The sequence below is a fragment of the Ovis canadensis genome, chromosome X (genome assembly GCF_042477335.2).
Source record: "Ovis canadensis isolate MfBH-ARS-UI-01 breed Bighorn chromosome X, ARS-UI_OviCan_v2, whole genome shotgun sequence".
In the NCBI taxonomy this organism is placed as follows: Eukaryota; Metazoa; Chordata; class Mammalia; order Artiodactyla; family Bovidae; genus Ovis; species Ovis canadensis.
The window spans coordinates 42,219,756-42,238,518 of NC_091727.1; the positions used below are offsets into that span (position 1 = coordinate 42,219,756).

The 18,763-nt window shown below is 38.1% G+C and overlaps 2 protein-coding genes across 6 annotated transcripts in view; one reads left to right on the forward strand and one right to left on the reverse strand.

Annotated features, from left to right (window-relative positions):
- The window catches only part of CASK (calcium/calmodulin dependent serine protein kinase), a 382,943-nt gene that overhangs the window by 149,843 nt on the left and 214,337 nt on the right, over positions 1–18,763 (reverse strand). The gene's annotated exons all lie outside the window — the stretch shown is intronic.
- On the forward strand, positions 12,955–17,559 carry GPR82 (G protein-coupled receptor 82). Of its 2 annotated transcripts, XR_011446314.1 has the most exons (4): positions 12,955–13,206; positions 15,645–15,712; positions 15,849–16,182; positions 16,680–17,559. XR_011446314.1 is itself a non-coding variant. In XM_070291517.1 (3 exons), the coding sequence occupies exon 3, from the start codon at positions 15,883–15,885 to the stop codon at positions 16,891–16,893; it is 1,011 nt and encodes a 336-aa protein (XP_070147618.1). In that variant the 5' UTR covers positions 12,955–13,206; positions 15,645–15,712; positions 15,849–15,882; the 3' UTR covers positions 16,894–17,559. The 2 variants fall into 2 exon arrangements, 1 of the variants encoding a protein (XP_070147618.1); XM_070291517.1 differs by having other exon boundaries at positions 15,849–17,559.

The following is an 18,763-nucleotide window of genomic DNA, read 5'->3' on the forward strand; positions in this document are numbered from 1 at the left end:
AGGTTTCTAATTATGGTTTGGATACAGGTATTGATGATGCACAGACTCTCTTTTTTGCTTTAGTAAGCCATACAAGCTATTCCAGGGGCAACAGTGAACTGTTAGTTATACTCTGGTTTGGTAATTCCACATATACTCTTCTTTTAGGTATAAAATAGTTCAAATATATACTCTTCTTTTAGGTATAAAATAGTTCAACTATACAACAAAGCAAAAATACAATGTAACAGGCAGTAAGCACCCATCAGCGAAATTGTGCAGATATCAAATGTTTGGGCTCTATTCACTTAACTGTTTTCTTGTACCTATACATAATCTAAGAAGATATACTAGAGCTCATCTCGAGGTAGCCGCTTGCCTAAAGTTAGGTATATCTCTCTGGTGTACATGTTTACCCTTTTATAACATATGTAAGTGGTACAAATAACAATGTACATTAGCTTTTGTTTTAAAAATGTACACAAACAGTATCTTGCTAATACACCCTTTTGTAACTTTTTTCACTCAAATTGTGTTTATGTGGATATACGAAGGTCCCCTTCATCTTCCCAGATGCATAGTGTTTATTGTGAGAACAAACAACAGTTTGATTCTCCATTTCTCCTAACAATGGGCCTTTAGGTGGTTTCCACAGTTTCGTTTTTAGAAACCACGTTCAAGTGAAGTCTCCTGCGCGCATGTGTGGAAGTTTGCTATGGTTGACACCTAGAAGTAGAAATGCTTGGTTGTAAAGGGTATACACATTTTCATTTTATTTCACTTGTGACGAACTGCTCTCCAAAGTCATTTTTATCAGTTTATACACCTATTCCATCACTAGCAAGATGAGAGTTCCTCTACCCACATCCTCACCAATACTTGGTTTTATCAGATTTACTAACTTTTGCCAGTCTGAGAGGTGTGAAATGGCATCTCCCCAGGGGTTTAATTTGCATTTCCTTGATTACAAGTGAAAAGGAGCAGCAGCATCTCTTTGCCCATTCATGTTTCTTCTTGGGTGAATGATCTATTCATATCTGCACCTCTTTCCCTTTTCCCTATGAGTTGCCTGTATTCTTTTTTTCTTTCAAATCATTGGCATAATTCTTTAGATATTCTGTATACTAATCTTTGGTTCTTTATATGGGTTGCAAATAACTTCTACCAGTCTGAGACTTGTCTTTTACTTTGCTTATGGTTTCTTCTGCCAGTCACCACTAGGAAAGGAAGACATTTTCTAATCAATAAATCTAGAGGAACCCTGGCCTTCTGGAATACGACACCCTTCAAGGACCAAGCTAAAGAATTTGTAGATGAAATGATCTTATAATCAGACAGCTTAGCATTTCATTCAGATATAGTATACAGGAGTGCAAATGAGGTGTCCTTTGAGAAGAAAAATGTTTCCTGAGTGTTAACCTACAAAATTCAAACACGTTAGTACAGACATGCAAATTATTTTAGAGGGATAGAAAGTCTCCTAGACCAGGAGTAGATCTGTTAAATGTATCAACATATTTAAAGAAAGAACTGGCCATTCACTAGCAGGTGAGAGAAACTTGGAAGAAAAAGTGAGGTGGAGACTATGAAGATGTTGGTATTGCCCATCCGGACAGAGTCCAGGAGAAGAGTCTTAATCAATGGACCAAGAATATTATCACCCCACTGGTAAGGCCACAGCAAGGATTATGGTGAGGCTGGATCCAATTGGTCTTCTTAGCCTAGTGACATTAAATATTAGATAATGAACTAGGAGGCAGCATAACAGGTTCATAGGGCAGCTGCTTCAACCAGACTGAGTTCAATTTCTTGCTTCATCACTTACTATGTAACCTTGTACAAGCTCTTTCCTCTACTGAGAAAATAAGAATAATAGGAATACCTAACTCATGGTGTTATGAAGGCTAAATGAATGAATACATGTTCCTGGCCATTAAGAAACATTCAATGTATGTTATTGAAATACTCAAATGCCAAAAGAAAGACGGGGGAAATATACAAAATGGAATGGTCAGAAGCTCAAGTAAACATCAGAACTAGGAAGATACACAGTGGAAGCTGACTTGGACCAAATGAAGTGGGGAAGGCAATTGAGCTTTCACCACCAACAGCAAAGTCCAGGACAAGAGCTGTGCAGACCCGTGCTATTTCGTGCTGGTCAGAACCATATTCTGAAACTTGAGCAAGTAGCAGAGCAGAGGAGAAAAGGGGTGGTTTGAAAGAATGGGATTATTTAGCCTTAAGCAGAAGACTAAAGGAAAGACAGAACAAAACTGTGTGTGTGCAGGTGCGCGCGCGTGTGTGGCCTCAGAGAGCAAGCAGAAAGAGGACCAGTGAAGGACAGGAGCTGCAAAAGCAGCATGTTTCACCTGGCTGTAGAACGGGAAGCCAGTGAGTTATCTGCTAGCAGAACTATTTCATTATAGCATGGATCCTCAGCAGGCTGGGAAGGCAGCATTTTGAGCATTTAATAAGGTTTGGAGCTGATGTTCCTAAGATCTCTTTGACAGAAGTTTTGGGTTTTGCCTTCATAATGAGTGGCAACCAGGGGCCACGGGTGATCTTTGTTGGTCCATCAGGCTGTGCCTGTATAGTCATGCCCTCGGGCTCTTCAGATTGTGCGGGTGAGGTGGGGTGGTGCAGAGGAAGGTGCTTGCTGTATAGTCAGTGGTCCCCAAGCAGTTTTCCAGAACTTTCTTTTGTAGCAGATTTGTTCATTCATTCGTTAATATTCACTGCTAGACAGACTGCTTAAACTCTATCTACAATAAATTGCTGCATTCTGGGAGTTTTGTGACATTTGTTATGTTAGGTGCTCATTGTAGGGTAAGGGAATTAGAGAAGGCGAGGTTCAGAAAAAGAACGAGACTGGCACTTTACAGGAACAGATCACCTTTAATGAGGCAAGAAGGGGCAGCAGTCAGATTAGTGAGCTGTTGCACTAACCCAAGAAAAAAGTAAGTATATTTAGGCATATATGTGGAAATCTACTGTCTTAAGGAGGCCTGTTCTTCTCCAAGGCTGTTCAGGTTAGTTATCTCTTAAATGGCTGGGGCAAGGAATTCTGGAGATTGGCCAGAGGATGGGACCAGCTGGGAGCTGGGTATAATCAAACTTAAGGTCCATTTTTTTCTTGGGGCGAGAGAGTTCTTTGTTTTGCATAGAATGGTGGGGAGGACCCGGAGGGGCGTTTTAACTCTAGGCTGTTTTGAGCCGTGTAACTTTCCTTCACTCATGTCTGTTTTGTTACTGTCACTTGGCTTTGTTATGTGTAATCAGAGTGGTTGAATAGGTTACCACCTTGCATCCTCAACTGGGAGACAAGGCACCTTCATTGTACAACTGGCTTAATGGTATAAACTCAGGTGGGAATGGTAATCACTCTGATGTGTGATTATTTTCAAATGTTATCCAGTGGCAAACTTTGGACTAAAAGATCTAGACACCTTCCTTTAACACGGCTGGCAATGCTGTTACAGGCCCTTTCCTGTTATACACATTTCCTTTCTATGTTTCCTACCTCTTCTCACATTCTGTCCCCTATCAGGACCTTCTAGCACCCCCAATGTCCTCAACTCTAATTCTTTCCTCTCCTATACTCAGCAGCACCTCTTTCTCTTCCCCAGTTGAGTTTTATCTATTTTCTGACTTTCTTGTTGAATTGCCTTTCTCACAATGTATTGTCCTCTTATATGTCCCCTGATCTGTCGGAAGCAGAAATGTCTCATTATTTGGGTGGAAATTTGGTTTATACTCAAAAGAAAAACACTGTTTCCGCTATATTAAAAACAACTTTCAGCTGGTTGCAAAGGGAACTGATGAGGTTTGCATGCATGTTCATATTCGGTTCCCCTTTGTGGCCAGTGAGACTTGAAAAACACTGGAACACACAGGGTCAGCTCTTGTGCAGACTGTTATAGAGTTCCAAATATATGTGGCAAGTGGTGAAGAGGAGTCAGCTAAATAAGTAAATGAGGGCCTCATGCTCTGTCAGCTGGCATTTGTGATCCTGCAAATAACTAAACCTCCAGTAATAAGTACAACTTAGCATGGTGGAGGGAATGCTACTAGAGGGGCAAGCTAAACTAATCATCTTTCTATATCCTTTTAGGCTCTAGTATTGGAGATATCTGGGGCTTCCCCGCTGGTTCAGATGGTAAAGAATCTGCCAGTGATGCAGGAGACAGGGGTTCGATCCCTGGGTTGGGAAAGTCCCTTGAAGGAGGGTGTGGCAACCCACTCCAGTATTCTTTTTTTTTTTTTTACATGTAATATAGATCTTTTATCTCACCTACATTCTTATATTGAACTATTAATTTTTTAAAAAAATACAAATTTATTTATTTTAATTGGAGGTTAATTACTTTACAATATTGTATTGGTTTTGCCATACATCAACATGAATCTGCCACAGGCATACACGTGTTCCCCCACTCCAATATTCTTGTCTGGAGAATCCCATGGACAGAGGAGCCCGATGGGCTACAGTCCATAGGGTCACAAAGAGTCGGATATGGCTGAAGTGACTTAGCAGGCAGGCAATGGAGATATCATGTCCAGTTTAGTTTACTGATTCCTAAGATGTTGATGCTCACTCTTTCCATCTCTTGCTTGACCATGTCTAATTTACCTTGATTCATGGACCTAACATTCCAGGTTCCTATGCAGTATTGTTCCTTACAGCACTGACCTTTACTTTCACCACCAGACACATCCACAAATGAACGTTGTTTCTGCTTTGGCCCAGCCACTTCATTCTTTCTGGGAGCTATTAGTAATCGCCCTCCACTCTTAGGATCCACTTCTTACAATCAGGTTAGCAGAAAGAGACTTTTCCTATAGTTTTACTGAAAAGCTAGATTAGTTCTAGAAATAGAAAGGGGCTATTTACAGAGGATAAAAAGTACAAAGGAAAGAGTGTGGATTCCTGATACTTTCAATACACCTCTTCATAGAAGAAACGAGCAAAAGAAAATGACAGCTCCAAGACTGAAGCGAGGCACAGAGGGTATGTCTTTGCAAAGGAAAGTTTTATTTTTGGATGTTATGCAAGAAACAATGGACTCTGAGGTACGCATACTATATTAATCCTTAGTACTTTGAGGGGGAAAAAATATAAAAATCTAGTTAGAACATTGCTGTTGCAAGTGTATTAAAGAAAAGATGGTAGATTAAAATTCTCTGTAGCTCTTCCCATCCAGAAATGGAGTCTGCCCATCTCTTGAGTCTGAGCAGGTACTGTGACTTGCTTTGACCAATAAAATGTAGTGGACATTGTACGGCATCTGAGAAAAGCCTTAAGAGGCCTCGCAGCTTCCAGTTTTGTGCTCCTAGAACCCCAAGACCACCACAGGGTAAATAAACCCAGGATGAAAAATTACATGGAGAGAGATACTTAGCCTGTACCACCATCTCAGCTGAGGCTCCAGACATGAGTGAGGCCATCGCGGACCACTGAGGCTCAGCTGAGCTGCCCGATAACGAAGAAGCTGCATGAATGACCCCAGAACAAACTGCAGGATTGAGAGTCATCAAAGCTAGGCGTGGTTTGGTATGCAACAGTAGATAAATGATGCACATAATATTAAAAGTCTGTATGCCATTAATTTCTAACAGGTGAAAACAAATATAGTAAGTAATTTCATTGACAAAAAAGATAATGCCTTGAATTATTTTGCTTAAAAGCTGTGTGTGTGTGTCTGGGTATGAAAGAGAGAGGGAGAGAAATTTATTTTCCACACCACTGAAGAGTGGGGAGTGGAAGGGCTATTGAAGATTTAGTGATGAACAATGTGTTGACAGAGATAAAAACAAGCATATGCTGCGTGATGAGGCAACTGGTTAGGTGATCTCTTAAGAGGAAGGGATCTACAGAGTTTGTTAAGTAGACAGGAAGAAGTGACTACAGGGGAGGGTCAAGGTAATTTCTCCTCTGCTTTCTTCATTAGGTAAAAGACCTTTTAAATGACATCGGTTAATAACATGACGTGACATGCTGTTTTCGTTACAAGCCTTTTAGTATTATTTGAGTTTACAAAACTATGTACAGGAATTGCTATGATTAAAAAAAGTTAAGAAAAGCTACAGATATGAGAAAAATTTTCATATAATAAAATGTCAGACTTTCTTTTTACCACTATGGTAATTGTAGTTCTGAATGACTTTATGAAGGTAACGCTTGTGGTAATCACTAGTATAAAGCAAAACAAAATCTCCAAAGGACATAGCCTATTAAAGACAGATTAGTATCAATGTGTTTTCAGCTTAAGGACAGAAATCCATTGTCCATACAATGACTTTTATCATACCACGTTTAAAGTGTTTTCCAGCTACGAAAATAAAGAAGTTTATCATTTTCTCAGAGCTTAAAAAAAACCTAAACTTTTAACTGTTCTAATTTTCTAGCTGGAATATAGTGCAAAGCAGGCAGCTAGCTTATGCTTCAGCCTTTAACAGCAAAAGAGGTTTAACTAGGGCTGGTAGTAGATTGCCCTCTACTGGTCAAAGCATCACCAAAGAAATGATTTTCTACAGACTTTCTGTGTTAAAATTTAACTGGTTGCTTCTTTTCAATTTTCTCTACCAAATACTTCTGGCGATATGGAATTCCAGAGAACTTATATTTCCTGGCTTCAATATTTATTTGTAGGTTTATTAAAACTACATTTTAGACTGGCTTTTGATGGAGCAAGAACAAGAGACTACATGGTAATATTAGAAACTATAACACACATAGTACAATTTGAGAAATATCTAATGAAACACCAACGCTTGCTTAGAGTGATACCTTAAAATGACTAATTCAAGTCTAATGTATCTCTACCAGTCAAAACATTATGAAGACACAGCCACCAATATAAGAAATGATTCAGTCAAGGATCACCAATGAATGCTAAAATCCACTGGGTAAAACGGGAAAAAATATATTTAGAGAGTCTGAAAATATGAAACCCTCAGATTACTTATCAATTGCAAAGGGCAAAAGCACCAGTATAATGGAGAAGTGAAGTGAAGTGAAGTTGCTCAGTCGTGTCCGACTCTTTGCAGCTCCATGGATTGTAGCCCACCAGGCTTCTCCATCCATGGAATTTTCCAGGCATGAGTACTGGAGTGGGTTGCCATTTCCTTCTCCAGGGGAATCTTCCCAACCCAGGGATTGAACCCGGGTCTCCCGCATTGCAGGCAGACGCTTTACCATCTAAGCCACCAGGGAATCTGTATAATGGAGAGTTGGCAGCAATTAATAAATGTCCAGATTGAAACCTGATACAGTTTTGGTCACCAGGGATATTTGGTCACTTTTACCTAAACAGTCCAGATTCTGGTAGCAGCGAAGAATATGGGATCTGAAGTCACACTAACAGTGACTTCAGTAATAGCCCTACAATATACCAGTTGTAGTACCATCAACAAGTTATTTATCCTCTATGGACCCAAGTCTCTTCACCTAGGAAATGACAGTAATAATGGTACCCATCTTAGAGATATTTTAATTAAATATAGCATAAAAAATAAATGAATTAATATATATATATAAAGCACTTCAGTGGTTATCATTTGTTATTATTATAAATTTCTTAAAAGTGGTTCTCAGGAAAGCTTGTTACTGCAATACTTGGGGCTCTTAATAAGAGAAAATAAATATAGACACTAATAGGTATAGGATGTAAGACCCTATATACTCAACTCTTTACTCATCTTCCTTTGACATCTTTTTTTCCCTTGAATAAAATAGTGACACAGAGCAGCAGACTTACCCTCTCCAGACAATCTTATCTAGAGATTCCAAAGAAGTGACTGGTAATAAAATGGCCAGGACATGGTCTTTGGAAGAAAGGGGCAGTGATGAGGGTTCTGGGCACTGATACATGATGCCTTTTAAGTCCCTAAATCTCACTGCAGGTCATAATCCAAGTCACCAGGGTGTAGGTGTACGTATATATTTTATACCTGTGACAATAAAATGGCCTAGATTATTTGAAGAATTCTATCATCCAATGTTCCATTTTCAGAAATTTTAGTCTACTTTTGGCTTTTCAAAGAACTTGAAAACAAAAAGGTAGGTAGGTTCTGAAGCATGATATGAATCAAACTTGATTGACTCAAAGATGTTGAAATTCTAAATTTGACTGTCCTCAAAAATATCTTTGCCTCATCTAATCCAATGCTGAAGTTCCCCTCTCCCTAAAATCTGCTAATTTCCCATCTGCTTTCCAACTGCCACGTCTGTGGAGATTCTAGTGCTAATGACTGCCACCATGTTTCAATGGTGTGCATTTCTAGAAGACAATGTACCCAGTACATTCAAGCGTATCTGGAAAGACAAAAGCCAAAGGTGAAGTATAGTGAAACTCTAATTGGCAGTTCCATTTTATGTTTTGTCATCAGAACTTTCTCACAAAAGAAAAGAAAGAAAGAAAGAAAGAAAGAAAGAAAGAAAGTGAAGTCGCTCAGTCGTGTCCCACTCTTTGCGACCTCATGAACTGTAACCTACCAGGTTCCTCTGTCCATGGGATTTTCCAGGCAAGAGTACTGGAGTGGGTTGCCATTTCCTTCTCCAGAGGTAATCACTCTTCTGTGCTATTATACATTTTCACCCTTTGGACTATAATTTCTGTTTTGTTTTTTTTTTTTTAAACAGTTCTTGAGGGAAATACTTCCGAGCCAGCTTGTAGCAGCAAGTAGAGGATCTTCACACCATGATTAAGGGTGAGACAGCCATGATTATAGCTGCTCGTGGTAGATGGTGAGGCCTGAGCACAGTGCAGCTGGAGACAGAGACAGGGATGTGGCCAGACACCACATCCTGAAGAGAGCAGGGACCTCAGAGAGCCTTGAACAAACCACAGCTTTGAGTAACAGGTCTCTGTTTCACTCCTCCTAAAGGTAACTGCTGGCTCGGGTGTGCAGTAAACTGGATAAAGGCTTCCACTGCCCCCTCATCCCACTCTCCCTTGAAGAAATAATTATGTTTTGAATGTGAAGTTCTAATGTGGACCACATAAGGCATGTCTTCTCTTACTGCACACCAGCCTCCCAATGCCCTGAGCTTCTGAGTCATCAGAGACAGGGCTTTAAAGACCCACTGTTGCCATTTTAGAAGACACTAAGCTGGTAGGTCAAAATAACTGCTTAGTTTAAGCACAATGGCACAGGTATGACTGAGCTGTCTTGTGTCCTCTGGGTTCTAGCTCTGAGGCAAGTTGAAAAGGGACCCTGTCCTAATCCCAGTGATCCACCAGGAAAGCTTTTTTTTTTTTTTTTTTTTTTTAAGGAAAGCTCTTATATACCCCTGCTGAATACAGCTCACTGTGGATTGTCAAACTGCTCTGGAGTATGTGTGCCCTTTGAACATCTAACATCTCAAAAGCAGGAAACTTCATACATGGCAGGGCTTACACTCTGGGGAATTACTTTAATACCTCAAGGAGTAAATCATAAGGGTCAGAGCAGAACACTGAGGAAGCCAGTATTTGGCAGAGGATATAGGAAGTAATTTGGAGAAGGCAATGGCACCCACTCCAGTACTCTTGCCTGGAAACTCTCATGGACAAAGGAGCCTGGTAGGCTGCAGTCCATGGGGTCACTGAGAGTCGGACACGACTCAGTGACTTCACTTTCACTTTTCACTTTCATGCATTGGAGAAGGAAATGGCAACCCACTCCAGTGTTCTTGCCTGGAGAATCCCAGGGACGGGGGAGCCTGGTGGGCTGCCGTCTATGGGGTCGCAGAGAGTCAGTCAGACACGACTGAAGCGACTTAGCAGCAGCAGCAGCAGCAGCATAGGAAGTAATTAGAATGGTTAGGCAAGAGCATTTAGACTTGGAAACAGAAGCAGAACTTTGAAGAAGAGAAGCATGGGAAAGATGAATAAGAACCAAAGAAAACTATAGGTGACCTAAATGAGAAAAGTCCAAGGGGCCACTTTGACAGAGAACTTGCAATTCTTGACATTTCTGCCTAAGCTATATTTCTGGTAATTCTCTGACATCCACACCTTTTACCAATTGCAGTGTCTTAGAAAAATATAAATAAAATTTTCCTTCTATTTCAATTAGGGAACTCAAAATCACTAAAATCATAAAGACTTTACACTGATATTGATGGAATAAAAATTAGCTTAATGAAGTCCAAAGTTTTCCAAGAAAGAATAAAATTGGGCTTGAGTTCTCCCAGTCAATTCTGCTACCTCAGAGCCTAGAAACCCTGTCTATGAATAAAATTATTGAAAACTTGACTCTAGTTTACTTACCCTTACATTTTCCAGAGAAACACCAGTAATTGCTGCAAAGGTAGAGGGTGAGGTTGAAAAAAAAAAAACAAACAACCCCAAACATGTGCCTTAAAGTAAATTTACTAGTTGTGCCACCTTGGGCAGGTTATACTTCTTCAGTGACCTCCACACGCTACTGGAAACACAGCAACATTTGTGAAATGAATTGCACTGTTTAGGAAAACTACAGAGCATTAAAAAAAATCAAAATAGAGGAAGAAAAGGTGAAAATTACACCTATCCAGGCATTCTTGCCAGATAAATTATGTCATCTGACTCTCATTTTAAGCAGTACTTCTGACTCTTCCTTTGTTCAATGGTTGATTGCCATCTGTGGTAGCCAGCATCCAAGATGGCTCCCCACAACCATCATCTCCCGATATTTATACCTCCCACACTGAATCACTGCTGGCCTTAGGCGACCAACAGAATACTGAGAAGTGATAGTGTTGACTTTAGAGGCTAGATTAAAAAAAAGGCATTGAGACTATGGCCTTGTTCTCTTCAATTACTTGCTCTGTCAGGACAGATGGCTATATGACCTTGGGCAACTTATGTGACTTTTCTGAGGTTCAGTTTTCCTCACCTATAAAATGAAGACACTTATTTCATAGTATTTATTTCACAGAGTATTGCGAAGACTACATAAGACATGCATGTAAAGCATTTAACAGGATCCCTGGCACATAACAGGCTTTCATTAAATGAGGCTAATACTAGCGGTGGTGGTGATAGAAGCTGCAGTAGCAGCAATTGATTGGATGCGAGATGTGAAGGAAAGAGAGGAATCAAGCATGATTCCTAGGTTTTTAGCTTGAATAACTGAAGAAGTGATGGTATCATCTACTGAGTTTGGGGACAATGGAAGATAAATTGTAGAGAGTAAGGACATTCTTTTTTCTTGGACCAAAGGTGCTTAACCTCAAAAAGGTAATATTAAAAATTACCTTTTGATCACTTATAAACAGGATTCCTTTTACATTCTTCCTTCTCTAAATTATTTCAAACTGTTTTCTAAAAATTTTATTTATTAATTGGTAGAAAATTGCTTTACAATTTTGTGTTGGTTTCTGCCGTACAACAATGCAAATCAGTCTATATATATCCTTTCCCTCCCTCTCTCTATCCTACCCTTCTAGGTCATCACAGAGTGCCAGGCTGGGCTCCCTGTGTTATTTAGCAACCTCCCACTAACTATTTCACACATGATAGTGTATGTATGTCAAAACTACTTTCTCAATTTGTCCCACACTCCCCCTCTGTGTCTACAAGTCCATTCTCAACTAGGGTCATCAGTACCACTTTTCTAGATTTCATATATATGTGTTAATATATGATACTTGTTTTTCTCTTTCTGACTTACTTCACTCTGTAAAAGAGTCTCTAGGCTCATCCACCTCACTACAACCGACACAAATTCATTCCTTTTTATGGCCGAATAATATTCCATTGTATAAATTTACCACAATTTCTTTATCTATTCATCTGTTGATGGACATCTAGACTATTTTTTGTTCTAAATAATTTCTTCCTGGAACATGAAGAATTGTTGAAATAAAAATGATAGGAATTCCAGAGGGCAGATTACTCTGCAATCAACGGCCATGTACCCCCAGATGAGTCACTCTTCTTAATTAAATGATGGCAAATATTGCAAAGATGAATAACAGCAGAACAAAATCCAGACAGTCAGGTAGTCCTCATTATTATTTTAAAGAGAAATATCAGCAAGCATCAGGGTGAATTTATCCAATCAACAAGAAATAAGATAAGCATGACAGGTTATGAGAAATGGCAAAGTATATTTCTTAATTTTAAATGAAGATTGTTACAGATAACTGAAGTGCTTGAGCCTGATGAAATTAGATTGCTGTTCCCATCCTCAGACTCCCACTGGTTTAACTATGGTACTTAGCGTTCATTTAGTTAATAGTTAATAGACTGATGAAACAATCCTGTACATCAAATTGGTTTCACAGTTCTTTATATTGTAATACAATTATTGATTTGAGGCATATTTGGTCTTCATTTCTGGCACTTTCCAGGATTTCCCAAATTCATAATGAAATGCTCCAAACAATGTACTGCTTTTGAATCTGAATGGAGGCAGCAGAGGACAATCTGAAGTAGAATGGGTTAGTCTACTGGGGAAATGGCAACCTATGCAAGTATTCTTGCTGGGATAATCCCATGGACAGAGGAGCCTGGTGGGCTACAGTCCATGGGGTCACAAAGAGTTGGACATGACACAGCAACTGAGTGCCCGTGTGTGCACACACACACACACACACACACACACACACCCAAGATGAGACCAAAACCCTTGAGTATAGTCTGTGCTTACAGTGTACTGCTCTGGGCCTTACTTCTTTATCCCCCAGTTCTATGATATTTGATTCCAATAACCTCCTACAAGTAAAACAACTTTGAATTCTGCTTCCCTTTATTTACAATAAAGCTGAGTTGCAAACAAGCTGTCCACAAATGATTCTACAGATAAGTTTGTACCAATATTTTTGAGGGTTACTATGGAATGGTTCCCTCTACCACTTTATTTTTACACAAGTAACTAGCCACGGGGACTAAACCTTTGAACTTAACTTCTGCCAAGCATGCTAATGAAGCTACGTGAGGTGTAACCAGTTCATGAAATAATAATAAGGAAGCACAGCATATATATTGTCCACCAACTTCCTCCCACTATAGAAAAAGAGAAATGAGTTTTTTTTTTTTTTGAGAAGGTAGTTGCTACATTCACCGTAACTATTGCATTTCTTCAATACTGTGTTTAATTTCCTTTCTTCCCACTGTAGTTGGTATCATGCAAGAATCTGTTCTCCTTGAGTAAAACTGAAAGATAATGGAAGACTGATGATCGGAGAATTATAAGTCTGAAATTGAGCATCACCACCCCGAACAACAGAGCCTTGGCTGGCATAAACTACTGATACAGGTAAGACTGATCACTCAGTTTGAGCTTAAAAGTTAGCTCTTTATATAAAAACTCTAACAGGATTAAAATGTTTACATTTTAAAACTGATCACTAAGAAAGGTCAGCATATTAATTATGTAGGTAACCGTTAGTAGCTAAAGTTAGAATTATAGACGTCTTTCATTTGTCAAATTAGCAGAGGTACAATGTGTTACAGGACTGACTGAAGACAGGCATTCTGCTGAGCAGAATGCAGACTTGCACACATTTTCTAGACAGCCATTCTGTATATGTAACATGCGATTGTTATTTGATTTCTTAAGCCTTATGGTTTCTAAATTTTAGAAAATAATTATCTAGCAGTTTTATAATCAAACTTTACTTTTAAAGGAGAGGCACATAGTAGATACAAGCTTGATGTTTGGCAAGCTAAAGATGGTCAACTAGTTGTTGTCTGTTATACTGAAGGTGCCTCTAGAGTCTCAAGGTCATCCATCCAATAAAGCTAGCCTCTGTGAAGTTCTTTTTACCTCTTGTCTGTTCTGAAGCATCTGCTAGGGTGAAATAGAAAAGCAAGGCAATGGTAATGAATAAGATGATGACAGATGCTCTATGTGGTGGCCTAGCTTTTTTTATATATATAAAAAGAATACTATTCATTAATACAAAAGCATCACCTTTATAGATTTTAGTACACAACGCATTATCTATACAAGGCCGTAGTTAGTGTTTTTCTTTAACATCATCACAAAAGGAAGTTCCATTCTTTATATACTATAAACAACCACTTTGATCAGATAATTTTTTTTCTTAAGAAATAAACTGGCTAATTTCACTCTCTGATTTTTAAATCAATTCCCATTTGCCAGGGTGTACTGGACTCAGATACAAACTCACTCTGAAGCATATGCACCATTTTCTAAATAAAAATTGCAAAGCAACAAAATAACATGATAGACACTGGTAGACATTAAGGGTCTTAGTATTTGAACCTAGAGATACCCAAGCTTTCAAGCCTTTGAGTGAAGATTTGTTTAAAAAGTAAGTTCAAAATTACAGTGGTATATTTTGGGAAAAATCCCTACTTTTATAATCTAAGATGCAAAAAATATAATCTGATGCTGAATAGGGGTAAAGAGTAAAATATCCCTGAGGGGCTATGAGCATATAAGAATCTCAGAAGGCACTGTTTAGCAAAAAAATTTTGTGTTTATCAAAAGAGAGAATGAGAAGAAAAAAACTGAGTATCCTTATTCTAGATTATAAAAGAGTGGAGAATGGGGTACTTAGAAATGTATGGTGAAAAATACGGAGAACTGAAGCACATTCTGAAAAGAGCTCATGGTTTTTATTTGACCAGAATCCAAAACCTTCTCTTTTTTCCAACTAAAAGAAAAATAAAGGAATGAGAAAAATATGAAAAGGAGTCTGTATGTGTACCTTTTGAAGCAAGAGACATTTAAAAACAAGACATTAAAGAGGCCAAATCATACCTGCATTTATACTGTGGTTAAAGTATCTTCTAAAACAACAAAAAACAAACATTTCTCTGAAAAACCAAGGTACTAAGTCACACACAAAGACACATGAGGGCGCTCTAACCAACAAGCAATAGCAACTACGGTTTGATTCAGAATCTTATACTAAATTTTTACTAAAGTATGATAGATGAGCATTAAATATCTGAAATAAGAAATTACTGATGACATCCAGTAAGGACTCTGGTATCCTGGTGTCTACCCTTGGTCACTACATTTTTCTTCCGTTTAACTCAAGATCTTGCCTGAATGTTGACAAAGAATTAAGTTTACTTATGAAATACGAAAGAAGACTCTTCTAATAGTATTGGATAAGAGAGACGCTCTTTAACTTAGCCATGAAAAGACACCATTTTTAAAAGTACTTATGGACAATTAAGGTGGTAATTTGGAGAAGGAAATGGCAACCTACTCTAGTATTCTTGCCTGGAGAATCCCATGGACAGAGGGGCCTGGTAGGCTGCTGTCCATAGGGTCACACAGAGTTGGACACGACGGAAGCGACTTAGCATGCCTGCATGCACTGGAGAAGGAAATGGCAACCCACTCCAGTGTGCTTTGCCTGGAGAATCCCATGGACAGAGGGGCCTGGTGGGCTGCCGTCTATGGGGTCGCACAGAGTTGGACACGACTGAAGCGACTTAGCAGCAGCAGCAGCAGCAGCAGCAGCAGCAGCAGCAAGGTGGTAATTAAAAATTGGTCTTCTGTTAACATGACCACAAAATACTTTTGCAACAGTTTCCTTTGGTCAGTAAATATTGCTTGCATGTGCCTTTAAATTCTCAAAATTACCTTCCTAGGCCAAAATCAATTTTATTTTACAAACTACCTTAAAATCTAGTATAAGAATTACACGTTTCTCTAGTATAAAAGAATAAATCTCAGGCATTTAACTATTTCTATCAAATTTTATTCTTTAGACAAAGGCACCATCCACAATATTCAACTTCCTGCTTTTATTTCAACCGGACAATCGGGATTAGAAAAGGTGAGAAGGCATCTATACTCTCCCTTTCCATTCACTATATTTATGTTACTATTTTATTTTAGCCAATGCTTAAAAAATTATTTAGTTTAAATACCATTTGTAATTTTAATATTAAATATCTGCAATTCTGTTCTAGCTCCTGTGGCAAAATTCAAGGAAATCTGATATAAATGAGTAACAACTCAACATGTATTCAACCATCCAAGATCTCTTACATGGCTTTACCGATCATTTATACCTTCCTTTGTATCATTGGTCTGTTTGGAAATTCTCTCTCCCAGTGGATATTTTTAACAAAAATAGCTAAGAAAACATCAACACACATCTACCTAGCACATCTTGTGACTGCAAACTTACTCGTGTGCAGTGCCATGCCTTTCATGGGTATCTATTTCCTGAAAGGTTTTCAGTGGGAATATCAATCTCCACAATGCAGAGTGGTCAATTTTTTGGGAACTCTATCCATGCATGTAAGTATGTTCGTCAGCCTCTTAATTTTAAGCTGGATTGCCATAAGCCGCTATGCTACCTTAATGAAAAAGGATTCCACACAAGAGACCACTTCGTGTTATGAGAAAGTATTTTATGGCCACTTACTGAAAAAATTTCGTCAGCCCAACTTTGCTAGAAAACTATGTGTTTACATATGGATAGTTGTTCTGGGCATAATTATTCCAATTATCATATACTACTCAGTTGAAGAGGCCACAAAAGGGGAAGAGACGAAGTGCTATAATTCAAAGATGGAACTAGGAGCCGAGATCTCTCAGACTGCAGGCCTCATTGGAACCACATTTATTGGGTTTTCATTTTTAGTTGTCCTAACATCATACTATTCTTTTGTCAACCATCTGAGAAAAATAAGGACTTGTACATCCATTACAGAGAAAGATCTGACTTACAGCTCTGTGAAAAGGCACCTTTTGGTCATTCAGATTCTACTAATAGTTTGCTTCCTTCCATACAGCATTTTTAAACCCATTTTTTTTGTTGTACACCGAAGAGTGGAATGTCAGCAACTGAATCATTTAATTGAAATAAAAAACATCCTCACCTGCCTTGCATCAGCCAGAAGTAGCACAGACCCCATTATATTTCTTTTTTTAGATAAAACATTCAAGAAGACACTATACAATCTCTTTACAAAACCTGATGCACCCCATCTGCAACCCTCTGATTGATTTCTGAATGGAAACCACCACCAAACAGAAAAGTGTTCATATGACCCTACTGGGGCCCCTAAACGACGGGTTTAACAGGTCATAGCTTGGTTGATAATAGGCATCAAGAAAGCCTCTTTGGCTTCTAAAAACAAAATCAACCAACCAACAAACATAAAACTCACTTTATGGTTCTACTTCGAGTGAAAGCTGAGATGGCAGAGACTTATAGAGGCAAAAGACAAGCATACTGCAAGGAGCCCACCACATATGAAACCACCAGATGATTTTCTGTTTAAACTCAACCATGGATGCTTCTACGCAAAGCACAATAATTCAAAACTATAGGATAAAGCAGCAAATGGTTTATGACTTTCCTACTTTCTAGTAATTAGATTACAAGGGTCCATGTATGGGTAATGTATTGTTGGTAACTTTTAAAACAAGTATAAGAAAAAGTGAATAAGAAATTTCCTCATTTAAGTCCTATCTAAGTGTATGAATAACGTACTGTAAAAAATCCAAGGTTTTATAAATACATTATTTATTTGGTATTATCTGGTCCACGATCCTGGGAGAAGGAATATTCATTGATTCCAGTATTTATTAAGTAGATGTTATTTATAAATACACTTAAATATTTGGATTGGGCTTTGTCAAAATAAAAATGTCATTATATGATCTTCACATTTTGTTGATTCTCCTCTGTATTCAATATAAATAATGTTATTAGTGACAAACAGTACCTAGCATGTAAATGTGTTCAATTAATTTTTGTGAAATAAATGAATGAATGAATGATAGGCAGTATAACAGTATCACCATTGTGAGACTGGTCTCTGGAGTTAGAGTCCCTAGATTCAATCCTAGTTCCAACTCTTATTTAGCTGGACAATCTTAGGGAAATCACCCTCTGTAAGTGTTAATTTCTTCATTTGTAGAACAGAAAAATGCTATGTAATTCATAGGTACTATTATTAAGCCAGATGATGTTACTACTATGAGTAGCTCTCATTTACTAAGCACGTGCTATGTGCTTACGGGTTTCACATTATTATTTTAATCATCACAACCTTGATGTATGCCAATTAACTGATGAAAACACTGAAGTGCATAGTTAAATAAGTCATCTAAAATTTTCTCAAATATTTACCTAAATATTTAAAGAGTAAGCCTTTCTTTATGGTCATTTCTTTCTTAGATGCAATCTTGTAAGACAAATGATGATGGCTATATTCTGTATTATATACAATATAATTAAAAATAAAAAAGAATGTGTGTTTATCTTCCTAAAGAGACCACAAGCAACTTTGGAGCTTTAGTCTATTTCCTATTTCTGCTCCTATGGTACTTGCAATTGCTCGGATAAGAACCAAACATAAACAGCTGAACAAAATTGAAGTTGAATAAACCTGAACTGTAACCTGCTACTTCATTAGACACTGCTTAAAGACTCATCTACTCCCTACATGGTAATTTCTTCAGTGCTCAAAAAGAAGTTTAAAGTTAGTTCACATAGCACTCTTAAGACTTTCATCTCATAGCATGTTTTGTTCCAGAATTTAAAATGTAGAAACAATTCACCTTACACAGAAACAAATCTGTGTGATTTTCATTGAAAAAGAATAGAAATCAGTAAATAATTTTTTTTCCTTTTTTTACTTCAATGTTTAAATGAGAGAAGAAAATGTTCAGAGAAACATGTGAAAAAACAGATGCTGGCTTCAAATATTTATAGTATACAACTATTCTTTTATAGCAGCAATCTTATTTCTGGCTGATTATTTTTAATTTGCATAGACAAAGGAAGACCTGGGAATTCCAGGTGACTCCTTAAGTGTTGGCTGTAAACAAGGGTGTCTAATCTAGTAATTTCATAGACATGAGAATC